Source organism: Macaca fascicularis, chromosome 19 (genome assembly GCF_037993035.2).
Source record: "Macaca fascicularis isolate 582-1 chromosome 19, T2T-MFA8v1.1".
Lineage (NCBI taxonomy): Eukaryota > Metazoa > Chordata > Mammalia > Primates > Cercopithecidae > Macaca > Macaca fascicularis.
The window spans coordinates 44,574,918-44,594,082 of NC_088393.1; the positions used below are offsets into that span (position 1 = coordinate 44,574,918).

The 19,165-nt window shown below is 43.1% G+C and overlaps 1 protein-coding gene and 1 long non-coding RNA gene across 12 annotated transcripts in view; one reads left to right on the forward strand and one right to left on the reverse strand.

Annotated features, from left to right (window-relative positions):
• ZNF570 (zinc finger protein 570) overlaps positions 1–5,208 on the forward strand; it is a 19,239-nt gene extending 14,031 nt beyond the window's left edge. For all 11 annotated transcript variants that reach the window (XM_015441219.4, XM_065535475.2, XM_015441218.4 and 8 more), the window contains one exon: positions 1,388–5,208. In XM_015441219.4, coding sequence (XP_015296705.1) covers positions 1,388–2,742 — 1,355 coding nt within the window. In that variant the 3' untranslated portion in view covers positions 2,743–5,208. The remainder of the gene's footprint in view (positions 1–1,387) is intronic.
• On the reverse strand, positions 1,721–19,139 carry LOC107128228 (uncharacterized). Its single transcript, XR_006694583.2, has 4 exons — positions 18,990–19,139; positions 18,590–18,784; positions 17,771–17,893; positions 1,721–1,949 (listed from the first exon to the last, which is right to left on the reverse strand). It is a non-coding gene; the product is annotated as an uncharacterized lncRNA (long non-coding RNA).
• Positions 19,140–19,165: the final 26 nt, after the last annotated feature.

Below are 19,165 nucleotides of genomic sequence, written 5' to 3' on the forward strand. Positions count from 1 at the left end.
GATGATACTAAACCATTCATGAGGACTCCACCCCCATGATCCAGTCACCTCCCACCAGGCCCCACCTCCAACACTGAGGATTACATTTCAACATGAGATTTGGATGGAACTATATTACCATGTGTTACGGTTTGACTCTGTGTCCCCATCCAAATCTCATCCTGAATTGTAATCCCCATGTGTTGAGGAAGGGACATGGTGGGAAGTGATTGGATGGGGGCAGTTTACCCCATGCTGTTCTCATGCTAGTGAGGAAGTTCTCATGAGACCTGATGGTTTCAAAGTGGCAGTTTCTCCTGCTCGCTCTCTCTGTCTCTCTCTCTGTCTCTCTCTCTCTCCCCCTCTCCCTCTCTCTCTTTCTCCCTCTCCCTCTCTCTCTCTCTCCTTCTCTCCTGCCACCTTGTAAAGAAGGTGCCTGCTTCCCCTTCACCTTCTGCCATGATTGTAAGTTTCCCGAGGCCTTCTCAGCCATGCAGAACTGTGAGTCGATTAACCCTCTTTTGTTTATAAATTACCCAGTCTCAGGTAGTGTCTTTATAACAACGTGAAAACAAACTAATACACTCTCCCTCTCAGAGTAAAAGCCAAATTCCCTTCGAAGGCCTGTGAAGCTTAAATAATCTCATTACCTTTTACCTGCTGACTTTATATCCTGCTACTCACTCTATAGCCACACTGGCCTTCTTAATATTCCCCAGACATAGTAGACATGCTTCTACTTTTGGGCCTTTGAACCAGCTGCTACCTCTTCCCTGAATGCTTTTTCCCCAGAGACTTGAATGACTGACTTCTTCACTTTCTTCAAATCTTTGCTTAAATGTTAACTTATTAATGATTCCTAGCTCTAATTTCATCAGTACCCATGACATCCCCTACCCTGATTTTCTTCCTCTGAAGCACTTAGTATCTTCTAACATAAAATGAAATTTACTTATTTATCACTTATTTTCTGTCTCTTCTAAGAAAATAACATCCTTGAAGGTAATGATCTTTGTTTTGTGATATTAAAAGCATCAGAATAGTATCTGGCAAAAGGTAAATATTTGTTCAATGAATGTTCTTGAATGAAGCAGCTAAAAGAGTGGAGACTATTTCAGTGTCTATTTTATTAACACAGGCATAAAATTGTAACCAGCTCTGACCACATCTCTAATTTCTTCCTGCCCTGAGATTTACTGATTTTTCTTTTATAACTCTAATTATTTCTTCTTAGGTTTCTGTATGACCTGTTTTCAGTTTCTCTTCTTGTATACTTCAGAACTGCAAAAGCCAATGTTCCTGTGGGTTTTGCTATTTAATTCACATATTTTACTTTACAGATGTACTTTCTTAAATATACTTTCTGATACTCAAAGAGGAGACATTTTTTCTTATTATTACTTTTCAGGCTGGGAGCCTATATGTGAGACTGAAGAATTAACCCCAAAGCAGGACTTTTATGAAGAACATCAATCCCAGAAGATAATAGAAACACTTACAAGCTATAACCTTGAATACTCCAGTTTGAAAGAAGAGTGGAAATGTGAGGGCTATTTTGAAAGGCAACCAGGGAATCAGAAGGCGTGTTTCAAGGAAGAGATAATCACTCATGAAGAACCCCTTGTTGATGAAAGAGAACAAGAATATAAATCTTGGGGAAGTTTTCATCAGAACCCACTGCTTTGTACACAAAGGATAATCCCCAAAGAGGAGAAAGTACATAAACATGACACACAAAAGAGAAGCTTTAAAAAAAATTTAATGGCTATTAAGCCCAAGAGTGTCTGTGCAGAGAAGAAACTTTTGAAATGTAATGACTGCGAAAAAGTCTTCAGCCAGAGTTCATCCCTTACTCTTCATCAAAGAATTCATACTGGAGAGAAACCCTATAAATGTATAGAGTGTGGAAAAGCCTTCAGCCAGAGATCAAATCTTGTTCAGCATCAGAGGATTCACACTGGAGAAAAACCCTATGAATGTAAGGAATGTAGGAAAGCCTTCAGTCAGAATGCACATCTAGTTCAACATCTGCGAGTTCATACTGGAGAAAAACCTTATGAATGTAAGGTATGTCGAAAAGCCTTCAGTCAGTTTGCCTACCTTGCTCAACACCAGAGAGTTCATACAGGAGAGAAACCCTACGAATGTATCGAATGTGGGAAAGCTTTTAGCAACAGATCATCCATTGCTCAACACCAGAGAGTTCATACAGGAGAGAAACCCTATGAATGTAACGTCTGTGGGAAAGCATTTAGCCTTCGTGCATACCTTACAGTACATCAGAGAATACATACTGGAGAGAGACCCTATGAATGTAAGGAATGTGGGAAGGCCTTCAGCCAGAATTCACACCTTGCTCAACATCAGAGAATTCATACTGGAGAAAAGCCTTATAAGTGTCAGGAATGTAGAAAAGCATTCAGCCAGATTGCCTACCTTGCTCAGCATCAAAGAGTTCATACTGGAGAGAAACCCTATGAATGTATCGAATGTGGGAAGGCTTTTAGCAATGACTCGTCCCTTACTCAACATCAGCGAGTTCATACTGGAGAGAAACCTTACGAATGTACTGTTTGTGGAAAGGCTTTTAGTTACTGTGGATCCCTTGCCCAACATCAGAGAATTCATACTGGAGAGAGACCCTATGAATGTAAGGAATGCAAAAAAACCTTCAGGCAGCATGCACACCTTGCTCATCACCAGAGAATTCACATTGGGGAGTCACTGTCACCACCCAACCCAGTCAATCACCAAGTCCTATAGATCCTGAGTCCTAAATGTTTCTAGAATTTGTACTCTTTTTTATCTTTAATGTTGTCACCTTGGTCCGATTCATCTTACTCTGATTACTAATATAGCTTTCAAACAGGTCTTCCTGTATTTATTTTTGCTACCTTTAAGTCCATTTCCCACAATGCACTCAAACTGATCTTTTTTTCTTTCTTTTTAAAACTTTTTTTTTTATTTTTGAGACAATGTCTTGCTCTATTGCCCAGGCTGGAGTGCAGTGGGATGATCTCAGCTCACTGCAACCTCTGACTCCCAGCCTCCACCTCCAGGGTTCAAGCAATTCTTGTGCCTCAGCCTCCCCAGTAGCTGGGACTACAGACATGCACCACCATGCCTGGCTAATTTTTGTATTTTTTAGTAGAGATGGGGTTTTGCCATGTTGGCCAGGCTGGTCTTGAACTCCTGATCTCAAGCGATCTGTCTGTCTCGGCCTCCCAAAGTGCCTGGATTACAGGCATAAGCCACCACGCCCAGCCTTTAACTGTTCTTTTCAAAGTATAAGAAACAACATATGGGCTGGGCACGGTGGCTCACACCTGTAATCTCAACACTTTGGGAGGCCGAGGTGGGCGGATCACCCGAGGTCAGGAGTTTGAGACTAACATGGCGAAAGCCCATCTGTACTAAAAATACAAAATTAGCCAGGCATGGTGGTGCACACTTGTAATCCCAGCTACTCTGGAGGCTGAGGCAGGAGCTTCACTTGAACCCGGGAGGCAGAGGTTGCAGTGAGCTGAGATGGCACCATTGCACTCCAACCTGGGCAACAAGAGCAAACTCCATCTCAAAAAAAAAAACCAGAAAAGAAAACACATATTACTATCTCCAGTTAAAACTTTTTTTTTTTTTTTGCTTGTTATTGTTCTTAGACTAATATTCACAGCCTTTAAAATTGTCTGCGAGGCTTTTTGTTATTTGGTTCTTACACACCATTCAGCCTTATTTTATTCCAGTCTTCTTCTTTGGGCACTAGGCACTTCCCAGGACGAAGAGCTTAGATTCTGGAAAATCATAGCTCCAACACTACTATGGCATTGTGTGACTTTGAGCAATTTGCTTATCTAAACCTCAGGGTTTTCTTTAAATCTTAAAATAGGAATAATACAGGATACTGTACTGTAGAAATGTTGTTAGTATTAAGTGAAATAGTGTCTGTTGTAGACTGGTGCATATTAAATGAGAAATTTGCATGTAAAGTATTTCATATAGTCTGTCAAATATAGCAGATATTCAATAAAGGATAATAGCTAACATATACTGAGTGCCCACTACACATCAGGCACTGTCTTACATACTCTACATATATTAACTTACATACTCTACATATATCATTTACTCCTCACAATCAAAACAGGATTCCTTATTGGACAAAGTAAAGCATTCCTGCAAAACCCCAGTTCGGAATTTGGAAAATCTAAAAATTTTAGAACATAAATGGCAGTCTTTGTACTGTAGCTTAGTAGTGGATATAAACTTAGGTAGTGGAACTACAACACTGATAGCCAGTCTTAGGAAGTTTCTAAAGATAATGAATTGGATAAGCCAATTAAGAAAAATAGAATTCACTGGGAAGAATGCAGAACCTATATTTAGATCAAGGAAGGAATAGAAATGGTTACAATTAACAAAAAAAAAAAAAAAAATCAATAAACATAGAAATTCACGTGGTCCACTTAAATAGGCACCACACCCTTGCCGGGCGCAGTGACTCACATCTGTAATCCCAGCACTTTAGGAGGCTGAGGTGGGTGGATCATGAGGTCGGGAGTTGGAGACCATCCTGCCTAACATGGTGAAACCCTGTCTCTACTAAAAATACAAAAATCAGCCAAGTGTGGTGGCACACACCTGTAATCCCAGCCACTAAGGAGGCTGAGGCAAGAGAATTGCTTGAACCCAGGAGACAAAGGTTGCAGTGAGCCGAGATCGTGCTACTGCCCCTGAACCTGGGCAACAGAGCGGGACTCCATCTCAAAAAAGAGAAAAAAGCACCATACCCAGGTAATTGTATGGTTGAATTCTGGTAATTTAGAAGGCATGTAAAGGGTTCCATACTATAGAAAAATGTAAAGTTTTTAAATTTTTTATCCAGTGGTTGCAAAATTGAAATCAAAAGGGGATTAAGGGAAGAAAACAACAGACAGATATACAAATATTAATATAGGCATTCATTCTGTTAATATTGAGTAATTACTATTTGTGATACACTGTTTTAGGTATGAGGAAATGACAGCAATACAAAGGCCATATTCTCACATAGTAAAATTCCAGAGGTGGAGATATGTAAATTAATACTTAAATATAAAACAGTAGATTTTCTAAACCCAGAAAACTGAAGAGTAACAAGAAAATAAATCAAGGAACATTATATAGCCTAGACTACAGAGATAAAGTTGGCAATTCTTCCTAATTAAAAATTCACTGCAATTCCAGCCAAAATGTTTCAGTGTATTTTTTTTTTTTTTTTTTGCCCTTTAGCTTCACAAGTTTGTTCTGAAATTTATCTATGAGGTATAAATTCTTAAGAGCAGCAAGAAAATTATCGACTCTATTTGTAGAAACTGCGTATGGTGATGGTTCATACCAGTAGAGAAAGACTGGATTTGGGGGTATTACTAGTAGTAAGGGGATTCACTAGTAGTAAGGGAAATGCAAAATAAAATCACAATGAACTATTTCAAAATCATCACATTGGCAAAAGCATTACAGTGGCAGTTACTGGAAAGATGTGGAGCAATAGGAACACTCATACGGTGCTATTGGAAGTAGTTGTATTTAGCACAATTTGGCAATGTCTAGTAAAGTTGAAGATGTGAATAACCTTTGACCCAGCAATTCCACGTTTAAACCTCTACATAGTCTCTCCTCGTGTTTCAAGGAGATATATATGATGGTCCATTGCAGCACTGTTTGTGAGAATGAAAAGTTGAAAGCAATCTAACCATTAGGTTAAACACAAGATAGAATGCAAACTAAAATGGATAGAGATATTTCTGTTAACATGGGTAAATCTCAAAAATAGTATTAATGAAATTGAACTACAGAGTATTTTGTATAATACAGTATAACATGTACAATTTCAAAACATGCAAATTAGTGTTATGTATATTTTTCATGGCTAAATACTATATGAAAATAATCTAAAAGAATTAATAAAATAATCATCAGATTCAGAACAGTGATGACCTGCAGGGAGAAAGACAAATGAGATTGGGGAAAGGATGCAAATGAAAATATCTTTCATTATTTATTTATTTTAAAAATAAGCAAATACTGTATAGCCAATTCTTAAAATTTGATAAAGCTGACTGTGAGTATATGAGTCGGTTCTTACTCTCTGTGTCTTTCTGTATATTTAAACTATTTCGTAATGCAAAAAAAATAAAGAACATTTAAATGATGTTTGCTTTTATCAGGTTTTTTTTTTTTTTTTTTTCTTTTTTGAGATGGAGGCTCACTCTGTCGCCCAGGCTGTAGTGCCGTGGCATGGTCTTGGCTCACTGCAACCTCCGTCTCCCAGGTTCAAGCGATTCTCCTGCCTCAGCCTCCCAAATAGCTGGGATTACAGGCACGCACCACCACGCCCAGCTAATTTTTGTATTTTTAGTAGAGATGGGGTTTCGCTATGTTGGCCAGGCTGCTCTTGAACTCCTGACCTCAGGTGATCTGCCTGCCTCGACCTCCCAAAGTGCTGGGATTACAGGTGTGAACCACTGTGCCCTGTCAGTTACTTTCTTACTGTTCCCCAGGCGTGCCACTGGTATTCCTGTATTCACCATTTTCTTCAGAAAGAAGCTTATTTATGGTCTATTTCCAGAGGCAACCATTGTTAACAATTTTAAGACTATCTTTCCATGTGTGACTGGTTTGAGAATGACGTTTTATGCTAAGGATTTTATAAGCCTAATTTTCCCATCATCATTCTTATTGTTTTTAGGACCCCATTGTATATGCACCATGATTTGTTAATTTCCCTTTGTGTACCATCTGAGTGTCCAGAATTTTTCTGGGCCAATTACTATTCTTTCTGAACTCAGTTTTCTCAGATGTTAAAGGGAGGTAAATCTTTATTTTGGAACTGTTACATGCATTTGTCATAATACATGTTAAATTTACAGTAGTATTTAGTAAAAGTTATTATTTTATAAAATATACTGTGAAAGGAAACAGGAAGGCAAGTGGCATGAGGCTGTTACAAGTAGAAGCAGGCGGTGGAGACAAATTTACTTCAGATACATAGGCAGCATACAGAAACAAATACACAGAGACTCTGGATTTTTAAATGTATGCCTAACTTAGTCACTGTGATTATAATCAATATCCAGCAGAATTTGTTGATAGCTTCACATTTTTATATTTTTCTCATTTATAAGTCAATGGAAAAATAAGCAATTAAGAATATCAAGGAAATTGTCTATCACTGTCAAAGAGAGGCCTCAGACATCCATACCTGAATGGTTGAAAATATCAACAAGAAACAGGATGGCAGAGTGAGGGAGAGTGCTTGTCCACCACACTCCAACACACTGAAGTGAAAGTTAAAGCAGTAGATAAAAATTAAAGCCCTGCCAGACGTAGCGGCTCATGCCTGTAATCCCAGCACTTTGGGAGGTCGAGGTGGGTGGATCACAAGGTCAGGAGTTCAAGACCAGCCTGGCCAACATGGTGAAACCCCGTCTCTACTAAAAATACAAAAATTAGCTGGGCATGGTGGTGTGTGCCTGTAATCCCAGCTACTCGGGAGGCTGAGGCAGGAGAATTGCTTGAACCCGGACCCAGGAGGCAGAGGCAGCAGTGAGCCGAAATCACGCCACTGCTCTCCAGCTTCGGCAACAGAGCCAGACTCTGTCTCAAAAAAAAAAAAAAAAAAAAAAAAAATTAAAGCCCTTCTTCTCTTCCCTATTTTGCCTCATTCACTCATTCATATCCTTTAGCTAGAGATACTTGTGTAATCTGAGCTATAGCCCAGTGTCTTTTTTTTTTTTTTTTTTTTTTTGACTGTTTAGGTGACTTTTAGCAAGTAGTCTAGGAAGTGAAATTGTTAGGTTTCCAGCCCCTGAAACAAAGGTAAGAGCACAAAAAGAGGTAGAAATTAGTGCTGATTAGAAATAAACAATATTGGCTTGGCGCAGTGGCTCACGCCTGTAATCCCAGCACTTTGGGAGGCTGAGGTGGGTGAATCACGAGTTCAGGAGATCGAGACCATCCTGGCTAACACAGTGAAACCCCGTCTCTACTAAAAATGTTTTCAAAAATTAGCCGGGCGTGGTGGTGGGCGCCCGTGGTCCCAGCTACTCAAGAGGCTGAGGTGGGAGAATGGTGTGAGCCCAGGAGGCGGAGCTTGCAGTAAGCCAAGATTGCACCACTGCACTCCAGCTTGGGCGACAGAGCGAGGCTCCGTCTCAAAAAAAAAAAAAAAAAAAAAAAAAAGAAATAATATCTAGCACCACATATAGAGGACAGAGTGGGAAATAAAACCCATGATCTAAACAGAGGCAACTACTACAGCTCCTATAAAGACTTTGGAGGAGGGGTAGGTTCTATGGGAAATTAGTGGTGCAATGGTATCTACGTGCCAGCAGATACCAAGGGCTAGCTGTCACTGTAATGTATATTCATATGTCTTGAAGACTCACCATTGTGGGCTAAGAGATGTTGAATGGGGGCCTTGAACCCAAACCAAAGCAACATCCCTAGTTCAAAGCTACTCAGTTTAGATGAATCTGCTTATACTATCTGTTGTTTCTATTTGATCTTATTCATGTGGTTCTGTCCCCTTGCATGCTGGATATCTGTGACAACTTGCTGGTCACTGTTCCTGAAAAATGATTTGTGGATGCTCCCTAAGGCATAAGGTGCCTCCAGAGTGGATTGTCATTTACCCCTTCCAGGTATCACCAGTCCAGCCCATCTCAAATTGAGTTCATAATGTGAAATTCCTTAATTTACTCAGGTTATGAATCCACAGCTTCCCATACCTGGTGAAATATAAAAAGGAAAAAAAGAAAAACAGGGCTTTACCCCAGGAAAATCAAACCAGAACTTCTGGAGGTGGAGCCCAAGAATTGGGATTTTAAAAATCTCTTTGGGTGATTTTAAGATGTAGTTAGAATTGAGAACAACCAGGCTGGGCGTGGTGGCTCACGCCTGTAATCCCAGCACTTTGGCAGACTGAGGAGGGCAGATCACCTGAGGTCAGGAGTTCGAAACCAGCCTGGCCGACATGGTGAAATCCCGTCTCTACTAAAAATACAAAAATTAGCCAGGCATGGTGGTGTGCGCCTGTAGTCCCAGCTACTCAGGAGGCTAAGGCAGGAGAATCACTTGAAGCTGGAAGGCAGAGGCTGCAGTGAGCCAAAATCGCACCACTGCACTCCAGCCTGGACAACAGAGTGAGACTCCGTCTCAAAAAAAAAATAATAAGTTATCAGAAACTAGGTGTATAGAGCACCTTTGACATACCTAACTCCATCTTAGAAAAAGACTCCATTTCATTTTTCTTTTTTTTTTTTTTTTTTTGAGACGGAGTCTCGCTCTGTCGCCCAGACTGGAGTGCAGTGGCCGAATCTCAGCTCACTGCAAGCTCCGCCTCCCGGGTTTACGCTATTCTCCTGCCTCAGCCTCCCGAGTAGCTGGGACTACAGGCGCCAGCCACCTCGCCCAGCTAGTTTTTTGTATTTTTTAGTAGAGACGGGGTTTCACCGTGTTAGCCAGGATGGTCTCGATCTCCTGACCTCGTGATCCGCCCGTCTCGGCCTCCCAAAGTGCTGGGATTACAGGCTTGAGCCACCGCGCCCGGCTCCATTTCATTTTTCATAGAACACTTTGCCAACAAGATATTTTGCTTAATTAAAAAAGAATAAAGACTGCATCCAACCAGTTAAGCACATGAACAAGCACATTCTTCCACCATCAGTTCTCTCCAGAGGACTCTGTGACAATAAAGATTAGGCCTTCAGCAGCATGAAAAGGCCATCTTAACTGACACTATCTTGCAGTTACTTGTGATAAGAACTTGGCATCTGTTGTGGAAGGCTGTGCCACATCAAAAATTCTTTCTTGCAAGACTGATGGACTGCCTAAGTCCAGACTAGGACCTCTTTTGTCTTTGCCCATGGACTGGTTCCTTAACCCTTTCTCCTATCTCTTTTTCCTCTTGATATTAAATATTCCTTTGTTTGTTGTAGAATGTCTGACCAAGAACGTTTATATATTAAGTACACTATTGGCTGGGTGTGGTGGCTCACACCTGTAATCCCAGCACTTAGGGAGGCTAAGGCAGGTGGATCACGAGGTCAGGAGTTCGAGACCAGCCTGGCCAACACAGTGAAACCCTGTCTCTACTAAAAATAGAAAAAAATTAGCTGGGCATGGTGGTGCATACCTGTAGTCCCACCTACTCGGGAGGCTGAGGCAGCAGAATCACTTGAACCCGGGAGGCAGAGGTTGTGGTGAGCTGAGATCACGCCACTGCACTTCAGTTTGGACAACAGAGTGAGACTCTGTCCCCCCACCAAAAAAAAGGTACACTATTATATATGCTTTGCAATATTGACTGACTTCTGGAGTATCTTGAACCTGTGTGCCGCTGCTCTGCCTCCGGAGTGAAGGGGAAGTACTAAGGAGAATGCCTCCTTGGGAACTCCACGTAGCTCACGTTGCTGTGATTGAACTAGCATCAATAAAAGGCTGACATTGTGGCAAGATACAAGCATGTGTGCCCCTGGTTATCTTTAACCTTGCACCACATGACACTAGGAAATAAGGAAAATATATTATTTTGTTATCCCGTGTATCCTTGCAAAGTCATACTACAACACAGTCTAACAAACTGTTCTAGGGACTGGTTTTCCCACAGTCAGCACCATTCACATTTTGGGCCAGATAATCCTTTGTTACAGAGGATTCTTCTCTACATCACAGAGTGACTGGAAGCATTCTTGGCCTCTTTCTACTAGATGCCAGTAGTATCCTACCCCCACCATTGTGACAACCAAAATCATCTTCAGGCATTGCCAAATGTCCCCTGGGGCTTAAAACTGCCCCGGGTTGAGAATTCATTGCTCTGGTGTAATGAACCTTTATTTGATTGACTCTGTTATTGATTAGGATGTAGGTCGTGTAAAAATAGATGTTAACTTGCAGACAATTGATGCATTTTCATATATTCATCTGGTATAGCTACAAATTGATTCTGTGCAGAAGAAATAACCTTAAAGGTATGGTTTTATTGCCCTGTAGTGATATTAAATAGTTTTTATATCTAACTTTGCAATCTTATTCAAATATTCTATTATTTTTCACTGAAAAAAATGTATATACCTGTTCACTTGGAAATCAATTTCCAATTCCCTTGCTAATAAGTGATATGAATCTTTGAATATCTGTAAAAGAGTTAAAAATTACAAGTTTTTGAAAATTATACTTTGATACTTGTTTCACCCTTGCCCCTGTGCTCTCCCCGCCTCCACATACTCTCAGGACAGGATGGGCTGTGGCCTCTCCTCATCCCAGGCTACTCCCATGATCAACTTGATCCAGAGATGGCCACATCCCACCCAGATCCAGAGCACCCTACACTCATGCCAAGCTACATCTCTATTAACACTCAGGCCACAGCCTGGGAAAGATGGCAAGACCCCATCTCTACAAAAAAATAAAAATAAATTAGCTGGGCATGGTGGTGTGTGCCAGTAGTTCCAGCTACTTGGGAGGCTGAGGCAGGGGAATCACTTGAGGCCAGGAGTTCAAGGTTGCCGTGAGCCATGATGGTGCCACTGCACTCTAGCCTGGACAACAGAGTGAGATCCTGTCTCTAAAAAAAAAAAAAAACCCAAAAAGTCAAACTAAACCAGACAAAACACCAAAAAATAAAAATAAAAATAAAAAAACAACAAACTGAAGGGGGCCTGCCCCTCCACACCTGTGGGTATTTCTCACAAGATGGAGACAAGAGACTGAGAAAAGAAATAAGACACAGAGACGCCAGGCGCGGTGGCTCACATCTGTAATCCCAACACTTTGGGAGGCCAAGGCAGGTAGATCACCTGAGGTTGGGAGTTTACCAGCCTGACCAACATGGCGAAACCCTGTCTCTACTAAAAAATACAAAATTAGATGGGCGTGGTGGCACATGCTTGTAATCCCAGCTACTTGGGAGGCCGAGGCAGGAGAATCACTTGAACTCGGGAGGCAGAGGTTGTCGTGAGCCGAGATTACACCATTGCACTCAAGCCTGGGAGATAAGAGTGAAACTCCTCCTTCTCAAAAAAAAAAAAAAGAAAAAAGAAAAAAGAAAAAAAGACACAGAGACAAAGTATAGAGAAAGAAAAGTGGGCCCAGGGGACCGGCACTCAGCATACAGAGGACCCGCACCGTCCCCAGTCTCTGAGTTCCCTCCGTATTTATTGATCACTATCTCTACTATCTCAGGGGGATGTGGCAGGACTATAGGGTAATGGTAAGGAGAGGGTCAGCAGGAAAACATATGAGCAAAGGACTGTGTGTCATAAATAAGTTTAAGGAAAGGTGCTGTGCCTCGATGTGCACATAGGCCAGATTTATGTTTAACTTTACACAAACATCTCAGTGCAGTAAAGAGCAGTATTGCCGCCAGCACGTCTCACCTCCAGCCACAAGGCGGTTTCTCCTATCTCGGTAAATAGAATGTACGATCGGGTTTTATACCAAGACATTCCATTCCTAGGGATGAGCAGGAGACAGATGCCTTCCTCTTATCTCAACTGCAAAGAGGACTTCCTCTTTCACTAATCCTCCTCAGCATAGACCCTTTACAGGTGTTGGGCTGGGGGACGGTCAGGTCTTTCCCTTCCCACGAGGCCATATCTCAGACTGTCTCAGTGGAGAGAAACCTTGGACAACACCCAGGCTTTCTTGGGCAGAGGTCCCTGTGGCCTTCCGCAGTGCATTGTGTCCCTGGGTACTCGAGACTGGAGAATGGCAATGACTTTTACCAAACATACTGCCTGCAAACACATTTTTCACAAAGCACATCCTGCACAGGCCTAAATCCATTAAACCTTGAGTCAATACAGCACATGTTTCTACAAGCACAGGGTTGGGGCTAGGGTTACAGATTAACAGCATCTCAAGGCAGAAGAATTTTTCTTACTACAGATCAAAATGAAGTTTCTTATGTCTTCCTTTTTCTACATAAACACAGTAACAGTCTGATCTCTCTTTCTTTCCCCTACAACAAACAAACAACACTCAGGCCCAGGTAAGGTCCTTTCTGCTCCAGAGCAAGGAAGCGCTGTGCCTCCTTTTAGGCCAAATTTGGGGCCTGTATCCTTTTAAATGATGACAGTGTCCAGGGCCACCACATGTAGTTCAAGGCTTGGACCTATAGGCATAAGCTCACTGGAACAAGTGAGCACTGATGGTCAGTGCAGGTTGGGTTAGCCCAGAGCCTTGGAGCTAAGTCTGCCTAGAGGCTCCTTTCTCGAATTCCTCTGCCTAGAGGAATCGCCCTGTCATAGGCCGTAAATGCTGATGATGACCTTGGCAGGGTCCTATCTTTCTGCAGACTATGATAAAGTTCGGTTACTTCTTTTCTACTCCCTCTCTGTTCCCTGGCCCACATCACTACTCAATACTCTCAACAGTATGCTTTTTCTTTTAAAAATGAAGGTATAATTTACATATAATAACACAAATAAGTGTTCACTTTGATGAGTCTTGACAATTACATAGGCCCATGAAACCACCACCTAAAACAATACATAGAACATTTTCCTCACCCCCTAAATTATCTTTGAAGTCAATAGCCCCAGCCAGGCGCAGTGGCTTACGCCTGTAATCCCAGCATTTTGGGAGGCTGAGGCAGGCGAATCACTTGAGGTCAGGAGTTTGAGAACAGCCTGGCTAATATGGTAAAACCCCATCTCTACTAAAAATACAAAAATTAGCCGGGCGTCGTGGTGCATCTCTGTTTGGCTTCCTCAGCAGGTGGCTGTAATTCACTACAAAGGACATCAATGAGAAGACATGGCCGTTGCCCGTGGTAACCAAAGAGCCGACTCTGCAGCTCGAGGGGCAGCTCAGCTCCCAGTCTCGCCTTTGACCCTACTGCCCGCTGTGTCCTTTCTGCAGTCTGACTTACCAGACCACCCAGAATACTCCCCAGAAGAAGAAATACAAGATTCAGATCTTCAAGCCAGTGAAAATCAAGAACGTTGGTGGATTCTTCCTGATTCCAGAATTTTCATGCCCTGAGCCCTCAGGAAACTTTAATCAATCGTCTGCATTCTACCACCCATTTGGGCGGAGTAAAACTGGCCCAGCTTCTAAGGAGCCATTTCAAGATCCCTCACCTTCAGGACTTCACTAACCAAGCAGCTCTCCTGTGCACAGCTTGTGCTCAGGTAAACGCCAAACAAGGTCCCAAGCCCAGCTCAGGCCACCGCCTCCGGGGAGGCTCGCCAGGAGAAAAGTGGGAAATTGACTTTGCAGAAGAAAAACCAGGGTATAAATACCTCCTGGTGCTAGTAGACACCTTTTCCGGATGGACTGAGGCATTTGCCACCAGAAACGAAATTGCCACCATGGTAGATAAGCTTTTACTAAATGAAATCATCCCTCGACACAGGTTGCCTGTTGCCATAGGGTCTGATAATGGACCAGCCCTCACCTCGTCCATAGCTCAGTCGGTCAGCAAGGCATTAAACATTCAGTGGAAACTCCATCGTGCCTATCGACCTCAGAGCTCTGGACAGGTAGAACGCATGAACCGCACCCTAAAAAGTACTCTTACAAAATTAATCCTAGAGACTGGTGAGGATTGGGTAAAGTTCCTTCCTTTAGCCCTTCTTAGAGTAAGATGCACCGCTTACCGGGCTGGGTTTTTACCTTTTGAAATCATGTATGGAAGGGCTCCACCTGTCTTGCCTAAGCTAAGAGATACCCATTTAGCAGAAATCTCACAAGCTAATTTGTTACAGTACCTGCAGTCTCTCCAACAGGTACAGGACATCATCTAGCTGCTTGTCCAGGGAGCACACCCCAATCCAGTTCCTGACCAGATGGGGCCCTGCCACTCTTTCCAGCCGGGTGACCTGGTGTATGTTAAAAGGCTGCAGAAAGGAGGACTCACTCCTGCCTGGAAAGGACCTCATACTGTCATCCTCACCACGCCAACAGCTCTGAAAGTGGATGGGATTTCTGCTTGGATTCATCACTCTCGCATGAAAAAAGCCAACAAAGCCCAGCAAGAAACATGGGTCCCCAAGCCTGGGCCAGGCCCCTTAAAACTGCACCTAAGTCGAGGGAAGCCATCAGATTAATTCTCTTTATTTACCTCTTTTGTTTGTTTCTGCCTATTATGCCTTCTGCCTCCTCTACTCTTTTCTCACTTCTTTCACAACAGGACGTATGTTTGCAAACACCACTTGGAAGGCAGGAACCTCCAAGGAAGTCTCTTTTGCAGTCGATTTATGTGCTTTGTTCCCAGAGCCTGCCAGTACCCAGGAAGAACACCACCACCTGCCGGTCACGGGAGTGGGGAACATCGACCTTGCTGCAGGGTTCAGACACACAGGAAGCCGGACTGGATGTGGAAGCTCTGAAGGTGCAGAAAAAGGACTCCAGAATGCTGACTTTTACCTCTGTCCTGGAAATCACCCTGACTCTAGTTGTTGAGATTCTTACCAGTTTTTCTGCCCTCACTGGTTGTGTGTAACCCTAGCCACTTAGCCTGGAGGATCAACCCGGTTCTCAACCCTCTCCATAACTCGCATTTCCCATCCTAGACTGTGTATTATAGAAAATTGTAACCCTCTTACTATAACTGTCCGTAACCCTGGTTCAGCTCAATGGTATTATGGCATGTCATGGGGATTAAGGCTTTATATCTCGGGATTTGATGTTGGAACTATGTTCACCATCCAGAAAAAAATCCTGGTCCCATGGAGCCCTCCTAAGCAAATTGGTCCTTTAACTGATTTAGGTGACCCTGTGTTCCAAAGACACCCAGACAGGGTCGATTTAACCATCCCGCCGCCTCTCCAGGTTCCTAAATCTCAGCTACCATGACCACATCTCTAGCCCAGCCTAATGTCCATTCTGGACGGGGTACGTTACCTCCTTAATCTCACCCAGCCTAAACTAGCCCAAGATTGTTGGTTGTGCCTAAAAGCAAAACCCCCATATTATGTTGGTTTAGGAGTAGAAGCCAGGCTAAAATTGACTCTCTTCCTTGTCGTACACGCCCCTATGCCCTTACACTAGGATACGTGTCAGGAAACGCCTCCTGTCTAATTAGCACCAGGTATAACTTGTCTGCTTCTCCCTTTCAGGCCACCTGTAATCAATCTCTACTTACTTCCTTAAACACCTCAGTCTCCTACCAGACACCTAACAATACCTGGTTGGCCCATACTTCAGGCCTCACTCGCTGCATCAATGGGACTGAACCTGGGCCTCTCCTGTGCGTGTTGGTTCATGTGCTCCCCTAGGTCTGTGTGTACAGCGGGCCAGAAGGGCAACTTCTCATCGCTCCCCCTGAATTACATTCCAGGTTTCGCCGAGCTGCCCCACTCCTTGTACCCCTTCTGGCCAGCCTTAGCATAGCTGGATCAGCAGCCATTGGCATGGCTGCCCTGGTTCAGAGAGAAGCTGGACTAATGTCCCTGTCTCAACAAGTAGATGCTGATTTAAGCAATTTCCAATCAGCCATAAATATGCCGCATTCCCAGGTAGAGTCTCTAGCGGAAGTAGTCCTTCAAAACCGCCGAGGCCTGGATCTGCTATTTCTCTCCCAAAAAGGGTTATGTGCAGCTCTAGGAGAGAGCTGTCGTTTCTATGCCAATCAGTCTGGAGTCATAAAGGATCCTCTCCAAAGATTTTGAAAAAATCTAGACAGACGCCAGCAAGAACAGGAAAATAACACCCCTGGTACCAAAACATGTTTAACTGGAATCCATAGCTGAATCCTCTAATTACTGGATTGGCAGGATCCCTTCTCCTCCTCTTGTTAGGTTTAGTTTTCGGGTCTTGTATATTAAATTGGTTTCTTAACTTTATAAAGCAGCGCATAGCTTCTGTGAAACTTATGTATCTTAGGACCCAATATAACCCCCTTGTTATAACCGAGGAATCAATGATTTGATTCCCCAAAACATGAGTGGGGAATGTGATACTCTACCTTGTTTTAACCTGATTGTCTCTCTTAGCCGAGAGAGCTGGACAGACCCCATTTTTGTTTCTTCACTTGCATCCCCCTTATCCCCCCAACCCTTAAGGACATAACTAGTGCAAGCTGACTCCAAGCTCATCCAGGAATGTGCTTACTGATGAGATATTGAGACAAGCTGAACCAGCAGTTCCTGGGGACGCGCTTGGGGGATGGTACCCAAAGCCTCTGCATTATCTCTTTGTGATAGTTTGAGCCCCTGCACCTGGAACTGTTTACTTTTCTGTAACTGTAAGCAGTTAATCTTTTTAAATTTGTTTGCTTGTTCTGCTTCTGTAAAAATTGCTTCAGGTATACTCCCCCTCCCCTATTTAGACCATGGTATAAAAAGAAATCTAGCCCCTTCTTCGGGACCGAGAGAATTTTGAGCTCTAGCCATGTTTCGGTCGCTGGCAATAAAAGGACTCCTGAATTAGTCTCAGAGTGTGGCGTTTCTCTACAACTCACTTGGTTACAACACTCAAAGTGCTGGAATTACAGGTGTGAGCCACCATGCGCATCCTAAATGGTGATTTTAAATTAATTACTATAGTCACTTCAAAGTGTTGTCATATAAACCACTTATATTAATATTAAATCAAATGAAGCAAGGACTCTTGACATCTTTGTTAAATTTAAAAAATCTAGCAGTGCCATAGGCTTTTAATTTTTCCATCACAAGGAAAAAGAGGAAACTGGTAATAATCTCCCTCTGACAGAATTATCTCACAAGTTTAGAAACTGTACTTAAAGAATTCAGAAACCCCATCTCTACTAAAAATAACAAAATTAGCCAGGCGTGGTGGCGCATACCTGTAATCCCAGCTACTCAGGAGTCTGAGGCAGGAGAATCGCTTGAACCCAGGAGGCAGAGGTTGCGGTGAGCCGAAATTGCACCAATGCACTCCAGCCTGGGCAACAAGAGTGAAACTCCGTCTCAAGAAAAAAAAAAGAAAGAATAAGAAATGTCAACTGTAGCATTTAACACAGCATTGAAATTATCTGTTGACGCATAGCAAATTACCCTAAACTCAGAAGCTTAAAACAACAAGAATTTAGTATCTCACATACTTTCTGAGGGTCAGGAATACAGGAGCTGCTATAGCTGAGTGCTTGTGACTGAGTCTCTCATGCAGTTGCAGTCAAATAATTGGCAGGGGCTGCAGTCATCTCAAGGTTTGACTGGGGCTGGGAGATGTGCTTCCAAGGGTGACCCACTTGGTTATAGGAAGGCCCCAGCTCCTCCCAGGCTATTGAGTGGAGGGCTTAGTTCCTTGCTACATGGGCCTCTCCATAGGCTGTCTCGGTATCCTCATGACATGGCAACTAACTTCTCTCAAAGTGGGGGCAGCAGCCTTTAAGACAGAAGTCAATGTGCCTTTTATTATTATATTTAATCTCAGCAGTGACATCTATCACTGGTACTATATTCTATTAGTCTCACAGTCCAACCCTGGTACAATGTGGGAGGGAACTACATAAGAGTGTGAATAGTAGGAGGTAGGAATCATTGGGAAACATTTTGGAGGTCAGTTATTGTATCAGTTGCTAGGATAACCAGTTGGAATTAGGATTTTTTTAAAAAGCAATTTTCATAAGACAAGGCAATCTTTTCTAGAGAAGTTCCAATACCTTTGATATGCAGAGCACTGCGTTAGGCGGTATCCAAGGCAGGCCTGTAGTGAATGCTGTTGGTACCCAGCCACTACCCCCGGGCAATCATATGCAGACCGCTGGCTTCTTACTGCAGGCACCTATAGACTCAGCCTAAGACCTTCCCATGAGGCAGGCTGGAAGTGCTGGAGCTTTAACACCTCTGGAGTGGCTCTAAAACAATGGGGAAGAGAGATGGTGTAGACATATGTCAGTTTCATCGGCCTGGGGGTTGTGACAACTTGGAAGTTGTTTCTACACAATCCCCCAGAGTTCCCAAGCTGACAGAGCCCTCATTGATCATAGAGCTACCCGGCTCACCGACGCACTCTATAGTCGTTCCCATCGCTCCCGTCTCACTTCTCCATCCCCTACCTACCAAATAAACTTCTTGCACTCATATTCTTCCCTCAGGTCGGCTTATCGGGCAAGCCTCCTTAGGTAAAAATCTTGCTTTCAACATTTCCTTTCCATTATGCGCTAAGAACTCAGATCTCTTCCCGCTGCGGCAGCCCCGCCCTTTCCTTGCGGCTCCGCCCTTTCCGCGAAGTCACG